The sequence below is a fragment of the Monodelphis domestica genome, chromosome 7 (genome assembly GCF_027887165.1).
Source record: "Monodelphis domestica isolate mMonDom1 chromosome 7, mMonDom1.pri, whole genome shotgun sequence".
Taxonomy (NCBI): Eukaryota; Metazoa; Chordata; class Mammalia; order Didelphimorphia; family Didelphidae; genus Monodelphis; species Monodelphis domestica.
This window is the reverse complement of record NC_077233.1, coordinates 171,782,799-171,809,777: the sequence shown is the minus strand read 5'-3', so window position 1 is coordinate 171,809,777 and position 26,979 is coordinate 171,782,799. Positions and strand designations below refer to the sequence as shown.

Below are 26,979 nucleotides of genomic sequence, written 5' to 3'. Positions count from 1 at the left end.
AATTGATAAATGGGCAAGGGACATGAACAGGCAGTTTTCAGCCAAAGAAATTAAAACTATTAATAAGCACATGAAAAAGTGTTCTAAATCTCTTACAATCAGAGAGATGCAAATCAAAACTACTCTGAGGTATTGCCTCTCACCTAGCAAATTGGCTAACATGACAGCAAAGGAAAGTAATGAATGTTGGATGGATTGTGGCAAAGTTGGGACATTAATTCATTGCTGGTGGAGTTGTGAATTGATCCAACCATTCTAGAGGGCAATTTGGAACTATGCCCAAAGGGTGATAAAAGACTGCCTGCCCTTTGATCCAGCCATAGCACTGCTGAGTTTGTATCCCAAAGAGATAAAAATGAAAGAAGACTTGTACAACAATATTCATAGCTGCGCTCTTTGTGGTGGCAAAAAATTGGAAAAGGAGGAGATGCCCTTCAATTGGGGAATGGCTGAACAAATTGTGGTATATGTTGGTGATGGAATACTATTGTGCTTAAAGGAATAATAAAGTGGACGAATTCCATGGAGACTGGAACAACCTCCAGCAATTAATGCAGAATGAAAGAAGCAGAGCCAGGAGAACATTTAACACTGTGGTACAATCTAATGTAATGGACTTCTCCATTAGTGTCAACGCAATGTCCCTGAACAATCTGCTGGGATCAAGGAGAAAATAAGAACACTACCCTCAAGCAGAAGACAAATGGGGGTAGGAAAAACACCGAGGAAAAGCAACAGCTTGACTACAGGGCTGGAGGGGATATGATTGAGGAGAGACTCTAAATGAACACCTTAACGAAAATACCAACAACATGGAAAAGAATTTGGACTGAGGACACATGTGATACCCAGAGGAATCATGCATTGCCATTGGGAGGGGTGGTGGGAGGAGTTGGAGAAAAAGAAAATGATCTTTGTTTCTAATGAATAATGTTTGAAAATGACCAAATAAAATAATGTTTTAAAAAAAGAATTTACTACATATAAAGCACTCTACTAAGCATTGGGGATATAGATAGAAAAGCAATGCCGACCTTGATCTCAAAGAGTTCACATTCTAATTAGGGACAGACAACCCAAAAAGGAGATGATATCAGGGTAACAGGTATCGATTACTTTGAGAAGTCTTGGGACCTGTTTACTATCACCAATATCCCTGAGAACAGAAACTTCTTATTTTTGCCTTTCTTTCTATCTATTCCTAGTACTTAGTACAGAGCCTGGTACACATGAAGCACTTAATGAATGCTTGTTTACTGACTGATTATTAAAGTAGACTCTGAGGTTATAACTGAAGGGGTAAGTTCTTCCCAAAGCGACCCACTAGATGAGAAACAGAAAAGAATATAGTAGCTCATTTCTCCCAGCCCTCCCCTTTAGCACAGAGAAGGCAGGGCCAAAGACTTCCTGCTCTCTCTGCTTGCTTTCTTTGGCCCTGAAATGTTGGATTTAGAATTAATAGAAAGATCATTGAGGCATAGTTTATAAAAATTCATGGGAGAGAAAAGAAGGTAGGAAAAGAAAGAAGCACAGACCAGCAGGACAGCTTTGAAATCTGTAAGTTGAACTTGTTAACAACTTAAAAATAAAATTAAGTCATAGGTTGGAGAAATGTAGTTTTGTTACTATGGATATGGAAATACCTATTTTTCTTAGGTTCTTAAAAATAAAACCTTCCTAAGCAGTGATGGTCACATACAATAATATGTATTTATACAGCTTTCTAAGGTTTGCAAAGCATTTGGCATTAATAAATTAATAAAATAAATAAAAATAAAATAATAAATAATAGCTCTGTGAGCTAAGATCCTAGGATCAATGAGTAAGAGAACTGGAAGGGATCTTTAAGGTCATTGAGTTTAACTCTCTCATTTTATATCTGAGGAAAAGAAATCCAGAAAAGATGAGTGACTTGCCTAAACACAGAACTAGTAACTGAAGTGAGATTCAAGACCAGATCTTCTAGATTCCAAATTAATTCCCCATTCATTGCCCCACACTCCCTATACATAGAGTTTATGCGGATCTACCATACAGCCTGTGAAGAACCAAAGTCTCTTTGGAAGCCTTTGGAGTGGAATTCATAGATTAGTCTATTAGTACAAGATGAATACAGTCTGGCATATTAGTGCTATAATGACTAATAAAATGCATGTTTTATTTACAGTAGAGCCCCCTCTTATCTGCTGTTTTAAGTTATCCTGGGTGAGTTGAAATCACCAGACTTGGAGCTCTTCTGCTTTTACTTTTTGCATTTCCATTTTTCCACTTTTACTTTTGAAGGGTTTTTGTTGGTGGAGGGGAAGCTTCAAGGCCCCAGAGTGAGGGGCAAGAGCTAGGAGAAAGGGCTCCTATATAGGGGGTCAGCAGCTGTTAGCTTATAATCATGGATTAGACCATCCATGGTAGGTCTTGGAAAATGTCCCCATGGATATAGGGGCTCTTCTGTATAATCTATTTGAGATCAAGTCCCACCTGTTCCACATTATGATTGTGTGACCCTGGGCGAGTCACTGAAATTCTCAATGCTCTGGACAACTCTCTAAGACCATTAAGGGGCAAAGGAAGTGCTGAATTGCACTGGTAAAGGAAGGTCCCTTAATCAGTGAAATCCTTGGCCCAGGTCCTATCCCTAATATAGAGATGACAGAGCAGGGATACAGAAACCATAGGGCAGGATGAGGTAAAAGGTAGAGTGTAATGATGGGTCAGCTGGGTGGCCCAGTGGATAGAGTGCTGGGCCTGGACTCAGGAAAACCTGAGGTCAAATCTGGTCATAGAAACTGACCCTGGGCAAGCCTCTTAAGCCTGTTTGGTTCATCTGTTAAATGGGCCGTAGAAGGAAATGGCAAACCTTTCCAGAATCTTTTGCTAAGACATCCGCCCCCAAGAAAAAAGGGGGTCACAAAGAATCACAGGACAGAAAATGGAACAACAATAATGAATGGACACATTGTGCTGGGGATTAAAATCTTAGTGGGACAGACTCAAAGGCCTAGGAATATCCAGGGCAATGAGAGATGCTACTGAGGAGGTGATGAGGCAATAGAGATCTCTGGGGCAGGTGTGGGAACCTGTCAGTGTAGAACTGCAGGCAGCATACCAAGTTGTGATAGGCCTATGAAAAATAAGTAGATGCTATAACATTTGGTACATATTTTATTTATTCATTTATTTATTAGTGCATTTATTTATTTATTTAACTGTTCATCTATCTAATTATTTATTTATTTACTCAGCTTCTCAATTAATTAGTTTATTTATTTTATTTATGTGTTTATTTATTTATTTTAAGCCCTTGCCTTCTGTCTTAGTATTTATTCTGAGGCAGAAGAGCAGGAATGGCTAGACAACTGGAGTTAAGTGACTTACCCTGGGTCACCCAGCTAGGAAGTTTCTAAATCCACATTTGAACCCAAATCCTACTGTCTCCAGGCCTGGCACTCTATGTACTGTTTTATCTAGCTGCCCCAGCCTCGATAGTATCTTAACATAATACGGTCTCTCAGCTTGTCTCTTTTAATTAGATCTATTTTAACTTTAACTTTATCTGAGATCTTTATTGCTATCTGGGATTTTTAATGTATCAAACAAATTAATTAATTAAAAAAGAAAAATAAGCAGAATTAGTAAGTTTGTGAATCCTGTGCTTGAGGCTTCTTGCTTGTACCCTCCATAGATACATATTTTGTGAATTTATCTGTTTTTGTGTGAAAAACAAATCAAGCTCAAGTGATAGAAACGAAAAGCATCCAAATAGCGGCAGCAGGCTGGTGTTCAGAGGTGGAGCTTTAAGTCAGTGGAAAGAAGGCAGCCAGGCTTCCACCGCTCATTCCCATTGTCCTTGGAGAAAGAATACAGAAAATGGAGCCATGACCATGCAGGCTGTGTCTGGGATGCCCAGTCTGGCTAGAATATAGAGCATTCCGAGTATTATGAGACATCCGTATTCATTAGGCAATAGTGAGCCTTTAGAAACGTTTGAGCAGAGGAGTGATGTGACCAGATCTGTTTATGAGAAAGATTTTTTTTTTCCCTGGCAACAGCAAAAAGGACGAATTATAGACGGGAAGGATGCAGAAGGAAGACGCCCTGTTAGACTAATTTACTAATCTGAGCCAGCGGTAATGAGAGCTGGAGCTAAGACTCGGGGCGGGCAGTGGGAGCAGAGAAGGGACGTATGCAAGAGAAGATGGCAGGTAGTCTTGGAAAGGAAGCAGAGCAATGAAGGTGGAAGAGGCAGAGGCTTGATAGGAGCGCTGATGACCTGACGTGCTCTCTTCTCCCAGCACTTCTTCCAAAAATTTCTTTCCGTGTTCAAGAAGGCAGGAGTTCTGTCCACCCTCCCTCACTGGCCTCTGCACGGCGCACAGATGGCGCCCAAGCTCCAGAGGCTGTCTCCCAGCAGACTCACCTGCCTCGGCGGAGGATCTGTCACCCCTCGAATGAATGACCGGGTACCAGCAGGAAAACAAGTGTTAGCGGAGACGGGAAAATTAATCAAGGAAAGGCAAAGTAGTTAAAGGAAACTGCAGACAGGTTTCGATTTTCTCACAACTCATTATGAGCCCAGATGGAATGTGGGCTCTTGTCTGAAGCACGGAGCGAATAAACTCCTCCTCGGCTGAGCATACGGTCTCTGCCTCTTCTTGGAGAAAAAGACCCTTGTAGCCCATGACCACCTCCTGCCGCCTAACCTACCGCCTTACCCAGCTTCCTCTTGGTGGTGCTGCTTTTGCAGAAACCATATCCAAAATGACCCTCCAAGGACACAGGCTCCAACTGCAGGAGGACTGACACGGCATAAACCTGATTCAACCCAATTCCTTCCAGCAAACATTTATTGGGTACTTACTGAAGAGGAAAGCAAGCAAGCAAGCTCTATCGGAAAAAAACGCCAGAATGGGAGCAGAGAGACCAGGGTTTCTAGCACAATCTCTGTCCCAGACTAGCTGTGTAAGCTTAAACAAGGCACTTATTCTCTCTGAGCCTCAGTTTGCCCATATGGAAAATAAGGAGGTTGCTCTGCGTTTCCCACGAATCTAAATCATGTGGAAGGCGTGGTTCTAGGTGCTGAGGAAGATGCAACGATGGACAACAGGACTTCTGCCCTCTAGGAACTTACACTCCAAATGAGGAGGGAAAACAGGTACATAAATAGCTATCATACAAGTTTAAAATATAGCAAGAGCCTAGGAGTGTTGAGAACAAGGTGCTTTGAGAGCTCAGAGCAGAGAAATTCTTCTACTGAGCTGTGGAGGGGTCAGATAAGGCTTGATGAAAGAAGTGCAATCTGAGCTTAGACTTAAAGGATGGATCATGAATTTAGAGCTAGAAGAAACCTTAGAGATTATTGCATCCAGTCACTCTTGGAATTGAAGTCATTTTCTTCCCCCCCTCTTTTTTTTAACTCTTACCTTCTGTCTTAGAATTAATAAGGCAGAAGAGAAGTAAGGGCTAGGCAGCTAAGGTTAAATGGCTCCTCTGGGGTTACATAGTTAGGAACTTTCTGAGGTCAGATTTAAATCCAGGACATCTTGTCTCTAGACCTGACTCTCAATCCCCTAAGCCACCTAGCTGCCCCCCTCCCCACTTTCATTTGGGGGGGGGATGACATCATGAGCTGATGTTTTTGGTTTTCATACCAGTTGGAAGCAGAGTTGCTCAAAGTCATCAGCCTCAGCCTCACTCTCTCTTCCTCCAAGTTCCGTGTCAAGACAGAAGTTGGCAAAGATCAAGACAGCTCGATTCAGGGAGCCATGTTTTAGCAGACTCTCCCTGGTGATGCAGTTCTTTTTCTATTTCAGGAAAGGCTGATACTATACTATTGAGATTCCTCATCATAACAGTGAGATTCCTGCAGGTTGGAACTAAGTCACTCAGTGTCATGCCCCAGCTGTCCTTTCCAAGAGAAGAGCTTGCTTGAATTCTTTTTTTTTTTTAACAATATTTTATTTGATCAGTTCCAAACATTATTCATTAGAGACAAAGATCATTTTCTTTTCCTCCCCCTCGCCCACCACCACCTCTCCCATAGCCAAGGCACTTGCTTGAATTCTGCACACAGTAAAGGACATCTTCTTAGCCAAGCGCCAGGCTTACTGGGTGAGCAGAGTTTGTTGTTTTTGCCCAGGCAATAAAGGACCAATTCCCAAGGTTCAGGAACTGAGGACAACATGCTCAGGATTCAAGTCAACAAACATTTATTTAGTACCTGTTGTATGCAAGCTACCATGCTAAGCACTGGTACTGCAAAAAGATAAATCGTTTTAAAATGAATGATATAGAAGTATAGTTTACATGAAAATGCATGTATAACCCAGATCAAATTGCTTGCCAGTTCCAGGAAGGGGGGGGGGAAGAAGAGAGGGAGACAATTTCGATCCTATTCAGAAAACTGATGTGGAAATCTGTTATTAAAATAAAAATAATTTTTTAAAAACAGAAAAAAAGATAAATAGTTTTATAACAGGTTAGTATGTCAAGAAGATTACATGGGGAGGGGGGCAGCAACAGGACTCCATGGATAGAAAACCAGACCTGGAGATGGGGAGTAATGTGTTCAAATCTGATCTCAGACACTTCCTAGCTGTGGGACCCTGGGCAAGTCACCTAACCCCAGTTGCCTAACCCTCACCACTCTTTTGCCTTAGAATCAATATTGCATATCAATTCTAAGCCAGAAAGTAAGGGCTTAAGAAAAATCGATTACATAGATAAAGGTGTTTCAGATAGATTAGAGAAATGAAACACACACTAAAGAAAGTCAGTGAGGAAGCATAATGCAAGAGTTTAGGTGAGAAAAATCTGAACTAGCAATATAAGATCATGAAGGTGGCATAGATCAACTAAAGATTCCATTATTAACTAGTGAATGTGGATACTTAAACATGCAGACAGAGAGATCCAGGACAATTCTGAGGGACTTTTTTTAAAAAAACCCTTACCATCTTAGAGTCAATGCTGGTTCCAAGTCAGAAGAGTGGTAAGGCTTAAGCATTTAAGAAGGTTAAATGACTTGGCCAGGGTCACACAGCTGGGAAGTATCTGAGTCCACATTTGAACACAGGACCTCCTGTCTCTAAACCTAGATTTCCATCTACTGAGCAACCCAGCTGCCCCCTCTGAGGGACTTCTGACAAAGAATACTGTCCACCTCCAGAGAAGTGATTGTTGGAGTTTGAATGCAGATCAAAGCAGACATTTTTTTCCTTTTAGTTTGTTTATGTTTTTGTTTGGGTTTTTTAATGCTCTCTTACAAAAATGAACAACATGGAAGCATGCTTTACATGATAATACATATATAACCGGATCAAATTGTTTGTCAGCTCCAGGAGCAGGGAGGGAAGGGAAGGAGGGAGACAATTTGGACCACATAACTTCAGAAAACTTATGGGGAGAATTGTTATTACATATAATTGGGAAAATAAAATATCTTTACCAAAAATAAATAAATGTAGAGGGAAAGAGGAGAAGACAACTCATAGCATCATAGATTTAGCACCACAAGGAACCTCAGACAGGAGAAAGTCCAACCCTCTCATTTTACAGATAAGGAAAGTAATTGCCCAGGGTCCCATTGCCCAGGGCTGGTGCTGGTTAGTAACCAAGTCAGAATCTATGCCTGGGCCTTCTAACTCCAAGACTAGAATTCTGTTCATCACACTATGCTGTCTCTTACTCATTCAGTTAAGTAATTTTCATTTTTTTAATCCTCGCTTTTCTGTTTTACTAACAACCCTTAACACAGAAGAGTGGTAATGGCTAGGTAAATGGGGTTAAGTGACTTACCTAAGGTCACATAGCTAGAAAGTGTCTCTGTTGAGATTTGAACCCAGGACCTCCAGAAACTAGGCCTGGTTCTCAATCCACTGAGCTACCCAACTGCTCCAAGTACATATCTTTCAAAGTGGTTTTTTTATAAAGAACATTGCTGCAGACTTGCTTTCCCATAAGTTGCTTTCCTGAACACATGAAAGCATGTCTATATAGTGGTTTAAACTTTTCAAAGGACTGTAAACTCTAGAAGCAATATGGTACAAAGGAAGGTACTGTGGTGCAATAGATATAGCCCTGGACCTGGAGTCAGGAAGTTAGAGGTTCAAATACAGCCTGGTGATCCTGGGCAGGTCACTCAACCCTGCTAGCCTCAGTTTCCTCATCTGTAAAATAAGCTGGAGAAGGAAATGGCAAACCACTCCAGTGTCTTTTCCAAGAGAACCCCCAAATGGGATCTTGAAGAGCCAGGCATGACTGAAAAAGCACTGAACAATGACCTGGTAGTAAGGGAGCTTTATCCTCCCAGTGTAGTCCCAATCCATACAGAGCCCTGATTCCATCTGAATTCAGCAAGTGAGGCACAGAGTTGTCAAGGCATGAGCTGGTCAGTGGAACAAGCTGGTGGAATGCCCAGCTCTTCTGATTTTTAGTTCAAGGCGTTTCCCCCCACAATTCCCTCCTCCACCGAATCTTTATTCAAATCTGGGAAAGATGACTCTTGGTAGCTCAGATTAGGCTGGAGAGTTAAAACTAATAGTAAGGTAATAGCAGAGCGCTGAAAGGAAAATCCTCCTCCATGGAATCATCCAGCAAAGACCTTAATTGGAATGCAGACTCATTTACTTTGCCTTCCCGCCAGGTCCACTGGGTAAATACATCCAAAGGGCCTTTGAAACCATTGCCCAGATCTCACTGGAAAAGGCAATGGAGCCGAAGCAGTGCTGTGGGGTTATTCCAATGGCTCTGTGGTCTCCGTTTGCTTAGGGCACAGGCAAGGAGATGAATGTGTGTTTACCCTCAGACAGCTTTGATTAAAGCACTGTCTGTTTACACATCGAGCAAATTGGATTGCAAATGGACAAATAGTGTTGTGCTCTATGCAATATTAAGAAACCAACACATGGTGCTCAGTAGTTGATCCCAGAGCAGTGTGATTGCATTTCCATTTATTCCACCCCCCAGGAGTAAAGGAAAGAGAAAGCTTTTACCATCCCCACCCCCACTCCCAAACCTTCGAACCCTCCCCAGAGAAGAAAAGGGGCAAACTGCAGTGGTTCTGCTCTGATAGCCAAGAACTGGAACTTGGAAGGGACTTCGGGTACCATCTTGTGGAGCCCCTACTTATGGCTACACCCAACAAATGGCCGTTTAGCTGCCATAGAAATACCTCTAGTAGGGGACAGCGGCTGGGAGGTGGGGCTCACTGGCTCTCCCATTTGGCCCACTCCACTTTGGGATATTTCTAATGTCCTGACATGGAACCAAAATCTGCCTCTCTGAAACCTCAGCTCATTGTTGGGATCAAGACAACCAAGGCTCATCCCTTTCCCACATCACAGTCATAAAAACTCTTGAAGACAGCCTTTCTCTCATCTGGAATAACTGCTTTTACTTACTCTAACCAGTTTTTATCTGGAATGTTTTCCAGCCCCACTTCTCTCAGGACACGCTTCAGTTTGCCCATGTCGTGCCTAAAATAGGAAGCCCAGAAATGAACACAGCACTCCAGAGAGTGTCTGACCAGAGCAGAGGGTAGCAAAACAGCCGCCTCATTTGGGGCCCCTTTCTGCCATTAAGGAAGCCTAATTTCGTTACACGTGGGGAGTTTGGGTTGCTTGGTTGATTTTTGGGTTGGTTTGAAAAACTCTTCCTTATACTGAGCTTGCAGTTCACTAAAACCCCAGATTTCCCACCCACCCCACCAGAAAAATTATTTCCTAGGAGGCAGCTGGGTAGCTCAGTGGATTGAGAGCTGTACCCAGAGATGGGAAGTTCTGGGTTCAAATTTGGTTCTGCCTTAGAACCAATAAGGCAGAAGCTAAGATTTTAAAAAACATTATTCCCTAGTCACACTTCCCCACTTCTGTACTTCTGAAGTCAATTGTCTGAACCCGGAGATAGAACTTTACATGTATTCCTACTAAGTTTCATATTATTAGATTCAGCCCATCATTCTAGCCTGGTGAGACCTTCAAGGTGCCTGATTCCACCATCCATTGTATTAGTTGTCCCTCCCAATTTCTTATCATCTACAAATGTGATCAGTATGTCATCTATGTCCTAATTCAGGTCAATGACATACATGTTGAAAAGAATAGGTGGGACAGCTAGAGACTGAATATAGAGAGAGCCAAGTCTAGAGATAGGAGGTCCTGCGTTTGAATCTGATCTCATATATTTCCTAGCTGTGTGATCCTGGATAAGTCACTTAATCTCAATTGCCTAGCCCTTACTGCTCTTCTGTCTTGGAACTGATACTAAGTATAAGTAATTTTTTTACCCTTACCTTGCCTATTAAAATCAATATTGAGTATTGGTTCCAAGGCAAAAGAATAGATCTCCCTATTCCCACCCCTGAATCTTCTATCTCTAGGCCTTGTTCTCAATCCACTGAGCCACCTAGCTGCCTAAGGTAGAAGGTAAGGAAAGAAAGAAGGAAGGAAGGAAGGAAGGAAGGAAGGAAGGAAAGAAGGAAGGAAGGAAGGAAGGAAGGAAGGAAGGAAGGAAGGAAGGAAGGAAGGAAGGAAGGAAGGAAGGAAGGAAGGAAGGAAGGAAGGAAGGAAGGAAGGAAGGAAGGAAGAAGGAAGGAAGGAAGGAAGGAAGGAAGGAAGGAAGGAAGGAAGGAAGGAAGGAAGGAAGGAAGGAAGGAAGGAAGGAAGGAAGGAAGGAAGGAAGGAAGGAAGGAATTTCTGGTAAATGAGGGTGATGGATTCAAGATGGGATATATATTTTTGGACATGGAAAACGCGGAAATTTGATATGCCTGACAAGGCAATTTCTTATGAAGGTTTTGTTTTTCTCTTTTTTATTCTAAGTTTGAGGTTTGAAAGGAGAGAAAATAAATGTTTATTAATAAGCAAATAAAATTAAATTTTAAAAAATGAGTCTTGAACTAGATGACGACTAAGATCCCTCCGCGCTCTGGATATATGATCCTTTCATCTGTTCCTCCCTACTCAAAGACCAGAGGCTATTTCTTGAAGCAAGAGGAGGAGTGAGCTCTTACTTTAGCCAACTAAGGTCCAATCCATTTGCATGTAAACATAGACCTGGACTCAGACTACCCAAGACACTCTGAAAGTCTTCCAGCTTGAAGGAAGAGTATCCATATGTTTTATCTATTGATTACTTTGCAAAGCAGTCCCATCTCCTCCCAACTCTGCCAAGGACACATACAAAAACCAAACACAGCAACACACAGAAACCACAGCAATTAAAGCATTGTAAAAATTAACTGCCTCAGCAGGGAAGGCCAATCTTAAAAAGATGGGTCCGACCCTGCAAATTAGAACTCTTGATAGAACAAAGTGGGCTGAAGCCCATGTTGTGTAAAGCTGACCAAACAAGTAATGAGCCCAGCTGAGTACAAGGTGAATCATAACATGCTATGTGAGGTCAAAGCATCAAGAAATGGAGTGGATGCCGGGAATGGGACTCTGCTGGACCAATTACTCTTTAATTTATAATCCTGCAAATTCAAACAGAAAATGTCAAGAAATACATAGCACATGATGACTCCCGGTGACCTCCTCTCCCTTAGGAAACCCTAAAGATTCTTGTTCCCAGGGAGCTCACACACTCAGGGCTTCTAAGCCCTTTAGTGAAATTTCTGCCTAAAAACCCATGAATGAACAGATTTACAGATGGAATAGAGTTGGGATAATATATTTAAGAACATTATATGAGTATGAGTTATTATTTTCTAGTCCAACTCCTTATATGATTCCTAGAAACACAGATCCTAAAAGAAGAACCAGTCAAGAACAAGCAGAGATTTTGTTTTGTTTTGAAATCTTTACCTTCTGTCATAGAATGGATACTAAGTATTGGTCCCAAGGTAGAGGAGCAGTAAGGACTAGGCAATTGGGGTTCTGACTTGCCCAGGAACACACAGCTAGGACGTGTCTGAGATCACACTTGAACCCAGGACCACCCATCTCCAGGCTCTCTATCCCCTGAATCACCTAGCTGCCCCCTGAGGGGCAGAGTTTTAACAAAGCATCTCAGTAAAAAACTGAGACAAAAAGAGAGATGGTTGCAAGAGGGAATTATGTGCACTGGAGAAGCAACCTGGATTTATCCCCTTTCTGGTATGGTGGATCATGTAAGCTATATAGGTCCAAAAGGAGGCAAGACCCACTGAGGGATGGCTGGCTGGCATCTTTTGAAGAACCAAAGATAGTCATTTTTTCCCTGACAGTCAAGGAAGGGGCTTAGGTACAAACAGTTCACTGTTCTGTGTTGGATTCAGTTTTGTTGTCTTCTTTTTAATTCTATTGATCTTTGTTAGTCTGAGTGCTTGCGTGGGAATTGATGACCATTAGGAAGAACAGAATGAGCCAGATGCTTACATACCTGGGATTTTCTTGGAGGGTGACAAGAGCTAGAAATATTTTTTTGAGTGATTCTCAGAATTGAATTGATGATGTCAAGGAATGCTTAAAAAGCAAAAGATCTTATTAAGATTAGGAAGATAGTTTTGTCCTCAAGGATGCCCTGAAAGGGTCTTGTGAACCCCTAAAGGTCCCAGACCCCACTTTTGAGAACCACCCTTCTTTTGAAATCTTTATCCTTCTTCAAGACCCAGTTCAGGTGTTGCTTTACCAAGAAAATTTCTGTGATGTCCTCTACTCCAGATAAAAATATCCCTTCCTCCTTGAATCTGTTCCACCACATTAATATCTCTCCTTTGCACATTATCATTATCTTACTTGTATTAAATTCATCTGTTTAGGGGGCTCATCCATCTCCTAGAATATAAACTTACTGAGGGCAAGTGCTATGTCTATTTTTCTCCCTCTTCCTATCTCTTTTTTTAACTTCTTACCTTCCATATTAGAATCAATACTGTGTATTGGTTCCAAGGCAGAAGAGTGTATAAGGACTAGGCAATGGCAGTTAAGTGACTTGCCCAGGGTCACACGGCTAGGTCTGAGGCCAGATTTGAACCTAGGACTTCCTATCTCTAGGCCTGACTCTCAATCCACTGAGCCACCCAGCTGCCCCCTTCCTATCTCTTTTAGCATCATGCTTTGCACATAGTAAAGGTTTAATAAATGTTTCCTGAATTTAATTAAATCTTTGACTTGCATTTCCATGTTACTACTGCCCCAGGTGATGGCAATAGTCTGAAGGTGGACTGTTTTGTAATTACAAATCCTTCTGAAGCCAAAACCCAGAATCACTTCCAAATAGTAATACTCAGTCTAAGTACTTATTTGAATTTTATTGAAAACTCCCATCTGAGCTCTCATGGAATCAGGAGCTGCTGTTGTCTGCCTGTTCCAAAGCAGGCAACATCTTATAAGAGTCGGTCTCACAAGACAGGTAAATCAGAAGTGATGAGAGGGAAGGGGAAGGAGATGCTTACTCCATGTCTTTTAGAGATCTGGGGGAAGAAAGCCAAAGGCTCTGTAACTTCCATCCCTTCTAGCCAGTAGCTTTATTTTCTATACCTGATTTTCCAGCCTTCCTAGGGAGTGGCCAAACTATGCCATTTTAGAGCAAAAAGATGGGACTCTTTTTTTTAAAACCCTTACCTTCCATCTTAGAATCAGTATTGTGTATTGGTTCCAAGGCAGAAGAATGGTAAGGGCTAGAAAATGGGGGTTAAGTGACTTGCCCAAGGTCACATAGCTAAGAAGGGTCTGAGGCCATATTTGAACCCAGGACCTTCTGTCTCCAGATCTGGCTCTCAATCCAGTGAGCAATCCAGCTGTCCCCTAAAGATGGAGCATCTCATCACTTACAGCTTCCATGCTTCTGCCTCTATGAAGTCCCAGTTGTCGGGAAGTAGGGCATTTCCTTGCCTAGAATCTTGGGAAGGGGCAAAGAGAGATAACAGTGGAATTGAGATGGAGACTACTGATACTGGCTGGGTTTTGAGGCTGGGGCTGAAGAGTAGCTAGTGGGATAGATGCTTCAGCTGCCAGCACTGGCGTATTTACACACCATTCCCATTGTGAGGCTCATAACAATGGCATCTGCCTCTCTCACAATCTCTAGGCTGCTGAGAAGTCCTGACAGATTCCTGATATAGACAGCCTTCCAAGCTGCCACCTTGCAAATAATTTGTGGATCGGGAACCTGCCATGAATTAGTTACTTCTTGATAGGGACCACAGTGGGGAAAATAGATGCTTACTAAGTAATAAGGATGTTGTATTTCAAGTCAGAGGACTGTGATTCAAATCCCATTTACCTGTGATACTTTAGACAAATTTACTAAGCTCTCTGGGCCTTGATTCTCTTTTGTGAGGATAATCTCCAAGGATCCTTCCAGCTCCAAATCAAGGATCCAATGATCCTAATTATCAGCACCTGCTACCCCTGACTCTCTGTCTCTGTCTCTGTCTCTCTGTCTCTGTCTCTCTCTCTCTCTCTCTCTCTCACTCACACACACACACACACACACACACACACACACACACACACACACACACTCAATAAAATGCCAGGGGAAATCCCCTATTCTCTAAGGTGAGTACAAAGTATTCCTTGCCACTAGTGTTCCCCTTGTTCTGGGCATAGCCTGTGCTCCCACCCCTAAATCTTCTACCCTTGTAATCCACTCACAGGAATGAATAACTTTGATGGAATGGATCCAGGAAGCTCTCCAGGCATTTTTACCACTGCTGGGTGGCTTCCCATTGCTACTGCCAAGTGGAATCAAGGACTCATGGAATCTCCTTCAAAGTTCCTGACTTCATGATCCTTTCCCTTCAATTCTGCTGGGGATCCCTAACCCACATACTTCAAAATTCTCACAGTACTACATCCATGTGGGTATTCCCTCAACTAGTACATCTTATAATTCATCAATCCTTTCTCAACTTTGGTGATTCTTATCTTTATATGTTCTAGGAGGCAACTAGGTGGTACAGGGCTAAAGTGCTACAATTTAGAGTCAGGAAGACCTGAATTCAAATCTAACCTCAGGCACTTAATAGCTATATGATCTTGGGCAAGTCACTTAGCCTCTGTTTGCCTTAACTGACTCACTTGTAAAATGAAGATAATGATGATTTGACTTTCCAGGGTTATTGTTTGGATCAAATGAAATGAATACTTGTAAAGTCCTTTGGAAACTTCTTAAAGCATTATATAAATGCTAGCTATTATCACTATCATCATTATTATATTCATTATGTCATTATATTCTGTTTACTTTGCACTTCTTATATGTCTTTCCAGGTTTGTTTGTTTTGTTCAAATAACCCTTGCCTTCTTAGAATCAATAACTGTCTACTGGTTCTAAAGCAATAGAACACAAAGGGCTAGGTCAGTGATGGCGAACCTTTTAGAGACTGACTGCCCAAAGTACAACTCAAACAACAACACATGGAAAGTGAACTCCCCACCTTACCCCAGATGGGGGAGGGAGGAAGCGTACCCATTGGAGCAGAGGGTGTGGGTGATGTGGGAAATGTTCTCAGGTACACATGAAGAAAGGGAAGGAAGCAACCCCCTCTGGCATGCTCCAGCACATGCACCATAGGTTCACCAACAAAGGGCTAGGCAGTGGGGGTTAAGTGACTTGCCCAGAGTTACACAACTAGGAAGTATTTAAGACCAGATTTGAACTCAGCACCTCACATATCTAGGACTAGCTCTCAATCCACTGAACCACCTAGATGCTCCCTTCAGGTTTTTTTGTGATCATTTTGTTTGTCATTTCTAATGGCACAATTATATTCCATTATAATCATAAACCACAACCATTATTCAACCATTCCCCAATGAATGGACATCCCTTCAATTTCCAGTTTTTGCCACCACAAAAAGAACTACTATAAATATTTTTGTACAAGTAGGTCCTTTTCCTTTATCTTGGCCTCTTTGGGATATAGACTTAGTAGTGGTATTATTGGTACAAAGAATGTACACAGTTTTATGGCCCTTTGGGCATGGTTCCAGATTGTTCTCCAGACATAATGCCTCTTTTGAATGCTTTTGGGTGAGCCAAAATGTCGATTCTTTGAAGATTGTGGTGGTCATAATATCATAGAATCCTAGATTTAGAGCTATAAGGAACCTCAAAAGTCATATTTTTTAATCTTCTCATTTAATAGATAAGAAAACTAAGACCAAGAGCAGTTTTGACCTACATATACTAATTTTGTTGACTTGGACAAGTCTCTTCACCCACCTTGACCTTTGTTTCCTCTTCTGTAAAATGAAAGGGTTAGACAAGATGATGTCTAAGGGCCCTTCTTGCTGTAAGTCTATGATTCTATAAAGAATCTGAGATCAAAATCAGTGTTCTTTTGTTTAAAGTGGTTAGCTACTTTACCTTTTCCAAAACTTCATCCATCTCCAGTCTGGCAACAACTCTCCCTATTTCCACAGTTTCTCAAGGATCTCCTACAGCATTCTGATAAACATAGCTACAAATATCTTCTGGACCATAGGACAAAATTTGCCTTATCCTGGAGATTTGCCTCCATTATAAACAAGTGTTCTTTTTCCATCTTTTCACTTTTCTAAGGCTCCAACTTCCCATTAACCATTTCTCAGCCATATATCCTGGTTTAGAGATCAGTCACCTTGATAGAGAAAATAGGCAAATTGAAAAAAAAAACATTTTCTCTGGGCTTAACATTCCCACATTTTTTCATATAGCAGTCCCCAAATTCTTCTCACCATATATACACTGCAATTTGTCAATGTCCCCCTTGAAATGTAGTACCCAGAAAAGAACATAAAAATTTAGAAATGGTCTGACTGAGGTAAAGTATAATGGAACTATCATCTCACTTGTTCTGGACATTGGACTTCAATTAATGCAGATGATGGGCACAGGAAGATGGTACAGTGAATAGAGCACTGGGCTGGGAATCAGAAAGACTCATCTTCCTGAGTTCAAATCCAACCTCAAACACTAGCTGTGGGACCCTGGGCAAGTCACTTAACCTTGTTTGTTTCACTTTCCTCATCTATACAATGAGCTGGATAAGGAAATGTATCCAGGTTTCATCATCTCTCAATTTCTTAACTTAGCACATAGCCAAACTAGAAGGCATTTCATCCTTCTGCCTACTTGACTCCTGACTGCGCCACTGGATCTGGATACTTCAGGTGCTGACCTTGGGTGGCCCCCTATTTTCTTCATTTTAGAATTCCAATTTCCTTCTATAAACCAGACCAGAATTTCAGGCCCCCATGGAGTCTATTAAGATATATCTCCCCAATGCTTCTCTTTTAAAATATGTTACGTGCATGCACATGTTTTTTATAGTTGAAGGTGTCATTTTTCTTAGAGATTAAGAACTTTTTCATTCAATGTTAAAAAAAATAAAAGTAAATGGTTCCATTTCTCATTCCCTTCCATGCCCAATCTGTCTTTTTAATGATGATAGCAGAAGCATCAGGGACAATGGAGTCATCACAGCCAGGAAACTTATCTGCCTCAGGAAGTCCTGATGCACAACTATCACCGTGGGTCCCGGGGCCGAGGCCAGTGCTCCTTTCAGAATATTTTAAGAGATGGGATAAATGAGACTGTGCTGAAGCATTAGTGTCCTTTTCTTGGCTGCCATGATCCAAGGCTTTCACTTGAAGTCTGTTACCTCTTTTTTATCTTCCATGAGCATCTGGCCTCATCACCACTCAGGCATTAAGAACAACCCATTTTGGAGACAGTCGTCTTGAAGGTGATTTGATTTGGGGAAGGAATGTGAGTTCATAAGAGTACAAATTATACACCCCTCAGCAAGCAGAAGGACTGGAAGTTAATGAAGAGTCTGGCTTTACTCAATTTAAGAAATGGTTCTTCCTTGGATATCTCTCAGTGCTACATGCACTGGTCCAGGCACTAGGTCCACTTCTTGACTTCTTGAGAAATCTGTCTTCTCTATAAAGTTGCCCTTGTTTCTAGTATTGGTCTAGGCTGAGGTTTCCCAGAATTCCCCTAGATACAAAGGAAGCAGAGCTGTACCTGTTCTTTCAAAGCCTATTCCTAGCACCCCTGCCAGGACAGCACCCCCAAACTTTTGTTCTTGTTCAGTTGTTTTCAGTTGTATCTGACTGGCTCTTTGTGACCGCATTTAAAGTTTTCTGGGCAAAGATCCTAGAGGAGAGGGTGGCTTGATGGTTCAATGGATTGAAAGCCAGATCTAGAGACAAGAAGTCCTGGATTCAAATATGGACTCAGACATTTCCTATCTATATGACCCTGGGCAAGTCAATTTAATCCTCATGGCTTAGCCCTTACCACTCTCTGCTTTAGAACCAATGGTCCTTGCTGTATGACCCTGAACAAGTCACTTGACCCCCATTGCCTAGCCCTTACCACTCTTCTTCCTTGGAACCAATACACAGTATTGATTCCAAGACAGAAGGTAAGGGTTTAAATTATTAAAAAAAAAAAAAAACCAATGGTCCTAAGATAGAAGGTAAGAAGTTTTTTCTTTTGTTTTTCTAAGATCCTGGAGTGGTTTACCATTTCTTTCTCTAGCTCACTTTATAAATGAGGAAACTGAGGCTAAAACTTATAGTGCCTTTCTCATGATCACATGTCTGAAGGTAAATGTGAATTCAGGAAGATGAATCTAGATCCAGCATTCTATTCCCTGTGCCACCTAGCTACTACCCCTGACCTATTTACCTCGATATTGAGCCCTACCTGGTTTCAGAGAACTTGTCTCTCTGTTCCTTACCCAGGTGAGATTTTCCCTCACCACTTTGTCAGGTATCTCCTAGAGTCCAGGGTGTAGGCAGGTGTCCGATAAATTAAATACATTCCTTCACACCCACTGATAGAGAATACAGAAGGTAGCATTCTTATCACAGCCCAAATACACATATTCAGCAAAAATGTGGTCAGTAAACAGAAAGTAACATTTGGAGATATGAGGGGCAATGTTTAACAATCAGCTCTCTGAAAATGTACAACACACTCTAAATTGCATTATTAAAATCTTTCCATCATTTGCTTGTCTAGACAATCAATAAAACAATAAACCAAGCTCCAATTTGTAATATTTTCAGATTTCTGAAGAGTGAAAACTCACATTGAATATTAAACAATCATCTCATGAGATAATATGTATGAGTTAGCTCTAGCATATGCCTGGTAGGATCCCCAAAAAGAAGAATTGTCCCCAAATCCAGAAACCAAGTCAGAAAGCAAATAAAACTTTAGGTCATGGATTGCCATCCAACCCATCTGGGACTGAATGAAATTTGCAAGAATGTGTATTATCCGAATTGATCTTTTTGAAGATTTGGTGGGAAGAAAGTGTCTTTTTAGATAAAGAGTTAACCTCAAGAGTATTAATGAAATATAATCTGGAAATCTGAAAGCAATTTATTACCAATGCTGGGATGGGGAGTGGAAGTGGGGTAGAAAGGAGATGGAACACCCAATACGAACACTTGAAGGTGAACCTCTCCACCAATGAGAACTGGTACTAGTGAGAACTCCAGAAAGAACTGGAGAATAAGAAATTGCTTCACCTCCCACATCCTGAACTCCTGGACAACTCACAGCATATTGAGCTGTTCCACAGAGCATATCCCAGATCAGTTTAGAGTTGAGAAAGCAAAGTAATTAAAATAAGTCACACTAAGGTGTAAGTAGCTTAACCTTCCCAGGATAATTCAAATGTCAGTTAATTAATGTTTATTAAGTTCCAACTATGAGCCAGGCACTGTGTTAAATGCTGGGAATACAAATATGAAAAGCAGTCCTTACCTTCAAGGAGCTTCCTTGGAAGCTAATGGAAGACTGCAAACAAAGGAAGCTATAAATGATGAGAGGAAAGGGAAATACTAACAGGGGTCATGATGGACAGGTCCAAAGAATTGCAACGGGTGGGAAGTAAATGGATGGCTGACTGAGATAACCTCCTTAAATGGAATCCTGGGGAGAGATCTCCTGCTCTGTTGTTCTCTAATTCAAATAGGACCCAGAGGTAAATGATACTGATAAGGTACTAATTGGTTTTCTACCCAATTCTTTCATTTCCTGACATGATTCATCCTCAGAAAATATTGGCTTGGCTGCAGAAAAGGGAAGTAATCATAGTCTTTTTTCTGAATGATTTACTAAATATGTCCAATTAATGTAAAATGAAAATTGTAAACATATTATGAAATGTGTTAGATTAATTTTGTTGTAAGTTGCATTTGATTATAATACTAAATTCTGCTTTGTAGTATGATCAACTTTCATGCTTATTCCTTATATAACAGCATTCATTGCCTGCTTACAATTTAAAATAGAAGCAACATTGTAGGTGACTCAGCTTCTCATAATGAGAGCATCTGACATGCCTTTGGATTAGGAGTCTCCTTAAAATATCCCATTAGTGGCCAGAATATACTTGGAAAAAATGGAGGCATAGACCATTAATATGATTCTTTATCATTGTGCAAAGTATCCTAAAAGTTTCAGTTCAGTTTTTAGCTCAATAGCTTAAATAGATTTGGGGGATACCCTGTACCTCTCTTCAACTAGTTTTCTATAGCTCCTCAGGTCAAGGATCATTTAAAACTTTGATCATCTAAAGCTCATTTCATCCAACCCATTGTATGACATGACCACTAATATTCTTTCCAAAATGTCTGTGATTCTGTCTCTCAACTCCGCTAAATGAAATACGGTCCCAATATAAGGCACTATCCTAGAAATTTTTTAATCAAGTAGATCATGCTACTTTTGTGGGACCAATGAGCTTTGATTTCCATATGGCCACCTCTAAAGTATGCCATCAGGAGATAATTGGATTCTAGCCAGGGAATCACCTATGGCTTTGAAAAGTCAGAGTTAACCTGAATTTTCAAAGATCCAAAATTCCAATGTTCATCTCAGCTATCTTCATGATATGCCAACATACTGTTGCACCATTCCTGCCCCACTATGTTGTCTTATCTTGTTAGAATGTGAGCTCATTGAGGGCAGACACTGTCTTGATTGCTTGAATTTGAATCTCCAGCATTTAGCACAGTACCTAGAATTTAGTAACCACTTCATAAATGTTCTAGCTGTTCATCTCTCAACCTGTCAATAACATTCTATCAATCATTCCATCTTTCAATCATCCTATCTAGCTCTCCATCTATCCAGGAATATGCTAGAACCGACTTAAATTGTCTCACTAGAACCAATTGGTAAATTTTCAGTATGAGCATTTAAACTACAGAAATCAGCAAAAGCTACAATGTAGGGTTTGAGTTATTGTTTCATTGATGTCTGGATTTTAAAAAGTGATAAATAAAATGTTACTAATGCAGATTAATTTAAAAATGTGTTATGCATTCATACATTTTTTTCCTAAGAGCCAGTTGTTAAACATTTTCTAGAGTACTCTCTCTCTCTCTCTCTCTCTCTCTCTCTCTCTCTCTCTCTCTCTCTCTCTCTCTCTCTCTCTCTCTCTCTCTCTCTCTCTCTCCCCCCCACCTCTTCTCCTTGCCTCCCTTATAAGAAGGGTCACTATATTCCATTGTCTTTACCAGGTTATTCCAGTCTTATCTGTCTTTTCATTGAGTTCTTAAAATGTATTCTGTTATATGGCTGACCTCAAAACAGTCATTCATGATTCAGTCAGTCATTCAATAAACATTTATTAAGTGCCTATTATGTGCCAGGCCCTGTATTAAGTAGTGGGCATGCAAAGAAAAGCAAAAGATAGTCTTTGCCCTCAAGGAGCTGACAATCTAATGTGTGAAGGGCAACTGGGTAATTCAGTGTTTAGAAAGCCTGGCCTAGAGATGGGAAGTCCTGGATTCAAATTTGGCTTCAGACACTTCCTAGGTATATAACCATGGGCAAGTCACTTAGTTCCCATTGCCTACCTTTACTGCTCTTCTACCTTGGAACCAGTTCTAAGATGGAAGGTAAGGGTTCATATTTTTTTATAAAACAATCTAATGGGGGATACAACAAGCAAAGAAATAAATATAAACAAACTATATTGAGGACAAAAAGGGATAATTAAGAGAGGAAAGGCACTGGAAATTAAGAGGGAGTGGGAAAGACTTCCTGTAGAAGATGGGATTTTGCTGTGGGGTTCCAGCCTCCCACAGGGGATGGGGTCTTGGAGGTGAGACAGTGTTGGCAGAATGATGAATGAGACACAGCTTTCATATTCAACCGACAGCACAGGTTTCACAGGATAAACTGCTCCACCTTGGCTGAAGCTTAGCTTTATTTTATACCCTCATGATCACACATCTACTTGGCACACAATTTCATTCTCAACATATATGTTTTCATAGTTCCTAACAACAGACATGAAGCCTAAGGAGATAGTCAACAAAAACATTGTTGCTAAGTGCAGGGTCAGAGGGTAGAATCAACATGACCCAGATTTAGGTAGGGGAATTCTGAGCACAGATTTGCCAGAAGTTTTAAGCCTAGAAAAGAAGGTCCTATCTAAGTGGGTACAAAAGAATCCTTAGGTTTAATTTTGTGAGTGGGATCTCCTGCTGATATTCTGGAAGGACAGAGTGGGACATCTGTATTAACCCTGCAAGCATATTGTTCTCATCTATTTTTCCTGGGGAATAATCATAGCAATTCCAATAATAAGGGAATGTTAATAAGGAAAGTCACTCAGGGCAGAGGGGTGGGGGCGATTCAGTGGATGTTTCTATCCTTCCTAGGAGCCACTTTGTGACCTCCTGATTTCTACAAGTGATCATGTCAAAACATCATGGCTTGATGGCTCCCAGTGGAATTTTAGTTGAATCTTGAAGGACTTCAGAAAGTGGAGATGAGGAGGGAGGAGATTCTCAACATAGAGGATAGTCAAAGAAAATTGAATAGTTGATTCTATGTCAACTTGGCAAGTGTTCTCCAGTGAAGAGCCCCACAGAGCAACTCTTGGCCCAATGCTATGTAAATGTTATGTAAATATATAAATGATTTAACATCTTAGTGCTCTTTAACACTTTTGTCAATAATTTGGAAAATACATAGATGTCATATTTATGAAATTTGCAGGTGACTCAAAGCTAGGAGAGGTAGCTAGCATAACAGATGACAGATTCAGAGTGCAAAAAGATCTTAACAAGCTCAAGGAATTGTGTTGAATCTAGTAAAAATGGAATCCATTCAGGATAAATATATAGTCTTACACATGGATTACAAAAAGCAACTTCACAAGTACAGACAGGGGGAGGCACAGTGAGATGTAGCAATGTGTCTAGAAAAGCTCTGGGGGGTTTAGTGGACTTCCACCTCAATATGAGTCAGCAGTTTGATATGGCAACCAGAAAAGGCTGTTGGTGTTAATAATTTCGGTTGGCGTTAACCATAATAATAGTGGCTATCACTTTAAGGATTACAAAGAACTTTACAAATATTGTATGGGATCCTTACAACACAACCTTGGAAAGTAAATACAATTATTATCCTTATTTCATAGATGTGGAAAATGAGGCAAACAGATTTAAAGACTTGCCCAGAGTCATATAGCTAATAAGTATCTGAGGTCACATTTGAACTCAGGCCCAAGTTCTGAGGCCCAAGGTTCTATCTATTGTGACAACCTAGCTTAAGGTGTTAAGAGAGTCATTACCTCCAAAAGGAAGATGATAGTCCCTGGTTAAACCACTTTTGGAGTATTGGTTCCAACTGTGGGTACTCTCATTTTGGGGCAGTAATAAACTAGAGAATGGTAAAGAATGGCAACCAAGAAGATGAAGGACCTATCAGTTGAAGGGACTGGGCATATTTAACCTAGAGAAGACTCAGGAAACAGGATGTTTGGGGACAAGTATTTGAAATCCAACTGGTTTCCAAGGTCAAATCCAAGAGCAATGAGTCAAGTTGGCAAAGAGATAAATTTAAGCTTGATGTCAGGGAACACTTCCAAACAATTAGAACATCCAAAAAGGGGAAAGGGCTGACTTGGGAGATGGTGATTTCCCCTTTTTTGCAGGCCTTTGAGCAAAAGGCTAGTTGACCATTTTTTCAGTGGAGATTCCTTTTGGGCTTTGGCTGGATGAGGCAGCCCCATCAACTCTAAAATTTGAGGATTCTATGTACAACTGAAAGTTTGGGGTCTTAGATGTTAATACAGTAATGTTTAAGGAAACAAGAATTGACTTGCATAAGCCAGAGAAAGAAAGGTCCAATGGAAGCTACCCCATTAGATTTGTTGAAGGATCCAGAGAGCTTGTTGTTATTATTCAGTCGTTTCATTTATGCTTGATTCTTTGTGACCCCATTTGGAGTTTTCTTGGCAGATACTGGAGTGGTTTGTCATTTCCTTCTCCAGCTCATTTTACATATGAGGAAACTGAGGCAAAGAAGATTAAATGATTTTGTCCAGAGTCAAATAACTATCATCTAAGGTCATATTTGAACTCAGGTCTTCTGACTCCTGGTCGGGCATTTTACATACTATGCCCCCTAACTGCCCTCCAAAGAGCTGGAGAGTAATATAAACTATGATTTCTGTTTGTTTGTTTTCTAACTGCTCTGTTTTAAAATGTTTTAAAATTATAAATTTTTAATAAGACAGTTCCTTTTTAAGAAAAAAAGATCAAAGACTAGTTTCTAGGACAATTATTAAAAAAATAAAGATTAATATTCATAAACTCAAAGAATTTTAGGACTAGAAGAGACTTTAGGAGTTCTATAGTTCTAATCTAATTCTTAAACTTCACCAGCAAGAAAATTGAGACAGAGAAAGATTAAGTAATCTGCCCAGTTCCATACCCACTAGTTAGGTGGACTTGATTCAATTGTATGGTAATTTTCAGCTCCCCCTTGGGAAGAGAAATTAGTGAGGTTAGTTTCCAGGGAAACCATGTCTTGAATGGAAAAGGACAGTCACACATTGCAGCCCTGAGCAGTGTACCCATGATTACTTTTGGTTTTTTCTACTCATCTTGAAGTAGAAAAGAAGCAGGAGATGAGGAAGGCCTGGACCTGTTAAATCAGAGCAGCCTTTACTAGCTATCTCTAGAGATGTCCTCCCTTTCAGAATACGCTATACAAATGGCTCTCCCGAGTGCCCGAATATTTGGAGAAGTTGCCATCCCCACCAATTCCAAATCCATAAAAGAAGTGAAGTTGTTTAGTGAACAGCCTTTGGCCACAAGGAAGGAGACTTATGACTGGTATCCCCCTCACAACACCTATTTTGCTCTAATGAGGAAACTCCGTCGCTTTGGTCTTTACAGAGATAAACATCAAGATTTTAAGGAAGAGCAAAGGCGACTAAAGAAACTTCATGGAAAAGGCAAGCCAAAAAAAAAAAGAGAAGGGAAAAGATCAGCTGCAAAGAAATAATGTTGAACCCATCAATGACTGAGATGAGAAAGAAGTACACAGACTGATATTTTTCCATTCTCAATTAGAATACAACTTTCCTAAATTGATGGATTTGGGTACAAGAATCAACCCTCCCCGCTTCCCCCATTGGAGTCAAATCATGCTGAATTAGGATTTGATTCTTAAACACATTTTGGTCCTTAAAAGTTATTTTAGCTTTGATATTGGGTGATGCAAATGCTATCTATTGTATTCTCAAAGAAATTATTTACATGTAATTATTTGCTGATTTTCTAGCAAAAAAATAAGATCCTTACTAAATTAGCATCTTCTTTGAAAAAAAAAAAAGAAAAGAAGCAGAAATTGGAAGAGCAACTTGTGGTTTTCCAGTTTTTTTTTTTATTTTAAACCTTTGCCTTCTGTCTTAGAATCAATACTATGTATTGGTTCTAAGGCAGAAGAAGGATAAGGGCTAGGTAATGAGGGTTAAGTGACTTGCCCAGGGTCACACGGCTAGGAAGTGTCTGAGGTCACATTTGAACCTAGGATCTCCCCTCTCTAGGTCTGGCTCTCTGTCCACTGAGCTACCTAGCAGCCCCCTGATGTTCTTTTTCATGAATTGGCACCAATCAGTTACAAGACTGGTCAGGCAGTGAAAGGATGAATAAAGATCTCCTGGAAGGGCTTTTGACATCAGAACTGCATGAAGTATCAAAATTCTGGATAATTCCTTGCTTGTCAACTCTGGGAAGAGGAGGGAGATAACTAGATAACATGTAACCATGGAAAAAATTAAATTAAATTAAATTAAAACTCTAGAACCAAAGCACTGAGCAAGAGCAAAAGTAAAGTACTGAGCAAAGATCTAAGCAAAAATTCTTCGACCTTTGATATGATTTATGGATCCAGTGACCCTGGCCTCCATGAGCTTCTTCAAATAGCTACATCTCTTAATTCTACTTAATTTTCACTGGCTGTTTCTCCATGCCTAGAGCTCTCCCTCATCTCTGCCTCCAGGTTTCCCTAAATTCCTTCAAATTTCGACAAGCATCCCATCTTTGGCAAGAAGCTTTTCCCAGTGTCCCTTAATCCTAGTCTCTTCCCTCTGTTGATTAGCTCCAATTTATACTGGATTCATCTTGTTTGTACACAGTTTGGGGTTAAACGTGTGTTGACTGAGGCATTTTCAACGTCTTCTGATGAAACAGACTGCTGGTTAGATGAAGCAGTCACCATTAGCAATGGGAGACCTCATACTTCTCTCTAGGAACATTTCACTTCTGCCAAACACTGACCCAAAACACAACATGGTAATTCCGACTTCTATGACTTTGCTTAAGCTATTCATTCCTCCTGCTTGGAATTCATTTTCTCTCCCATCTTCCCTTCACCATCATTGGGGTCCAAATCCATTCTCATCTCTAAGAAATCTCAAATCACTGCAATTCCTCCTCATAGTCCCTCTTCTGAACTCAGAGTTCCTTGAGGGCAGGGATGCGGTTATTTTTTCATCTATGTATCACAATCTCTAAACAATGCTTTGCAAACAGCCCGTGCTTAATAGCTATTTGTCAAATTTTACTGACTGCCAATATATCTGTGAAGGCGATTTTTGAACCCCTGATATCCTGTACTTTCAGGGTCTCCCAAAGTTTTAGTTCGCTTAGAATATGCTGGAGAACCAGACTCTTCCTTTTCTCCTTGGCTTTTTATAACCCTTAATACTGTGTATTGGTTCCAAGGCAGAAGATGGGT

General features: G+C 40.7%; 1 protein-coding gene across 1 annotated transcript; it reads left to right on the top strand.

The window, feature by feature from the left end:
- The first annotated feature begins 24,793 nt into the window (after positions 1–24,793).
- Positions 24,794–25,469, top strand: LOC100019980 (28S ribosomal protein S33, mitochondrial-like). Its single transcript, XM_056804450.1, has one exon. It carries the CDS (start codon positions 24,919–24,921, stop codon positions 25,240–25,242), a length of 324 nt encoding a protein of 107 aa, XP_056660428.1. The 5' UTR covers positions 24,794–24,918; the 3' UTR covers positions 25,243–25,469.
- The last annotated feature ends 1,510 nt before the right edge of the window (positions 25,470–26,979 follow it).

Coding starts and splice junctions, on each gene's coding strand:
- LOC100019980 (XM_056804450.1), top strand. CDS start 24,919: ATGTCCTCCCTTTCAGAATACGCTATACAAATGGCTCTCCCGAGTGCC.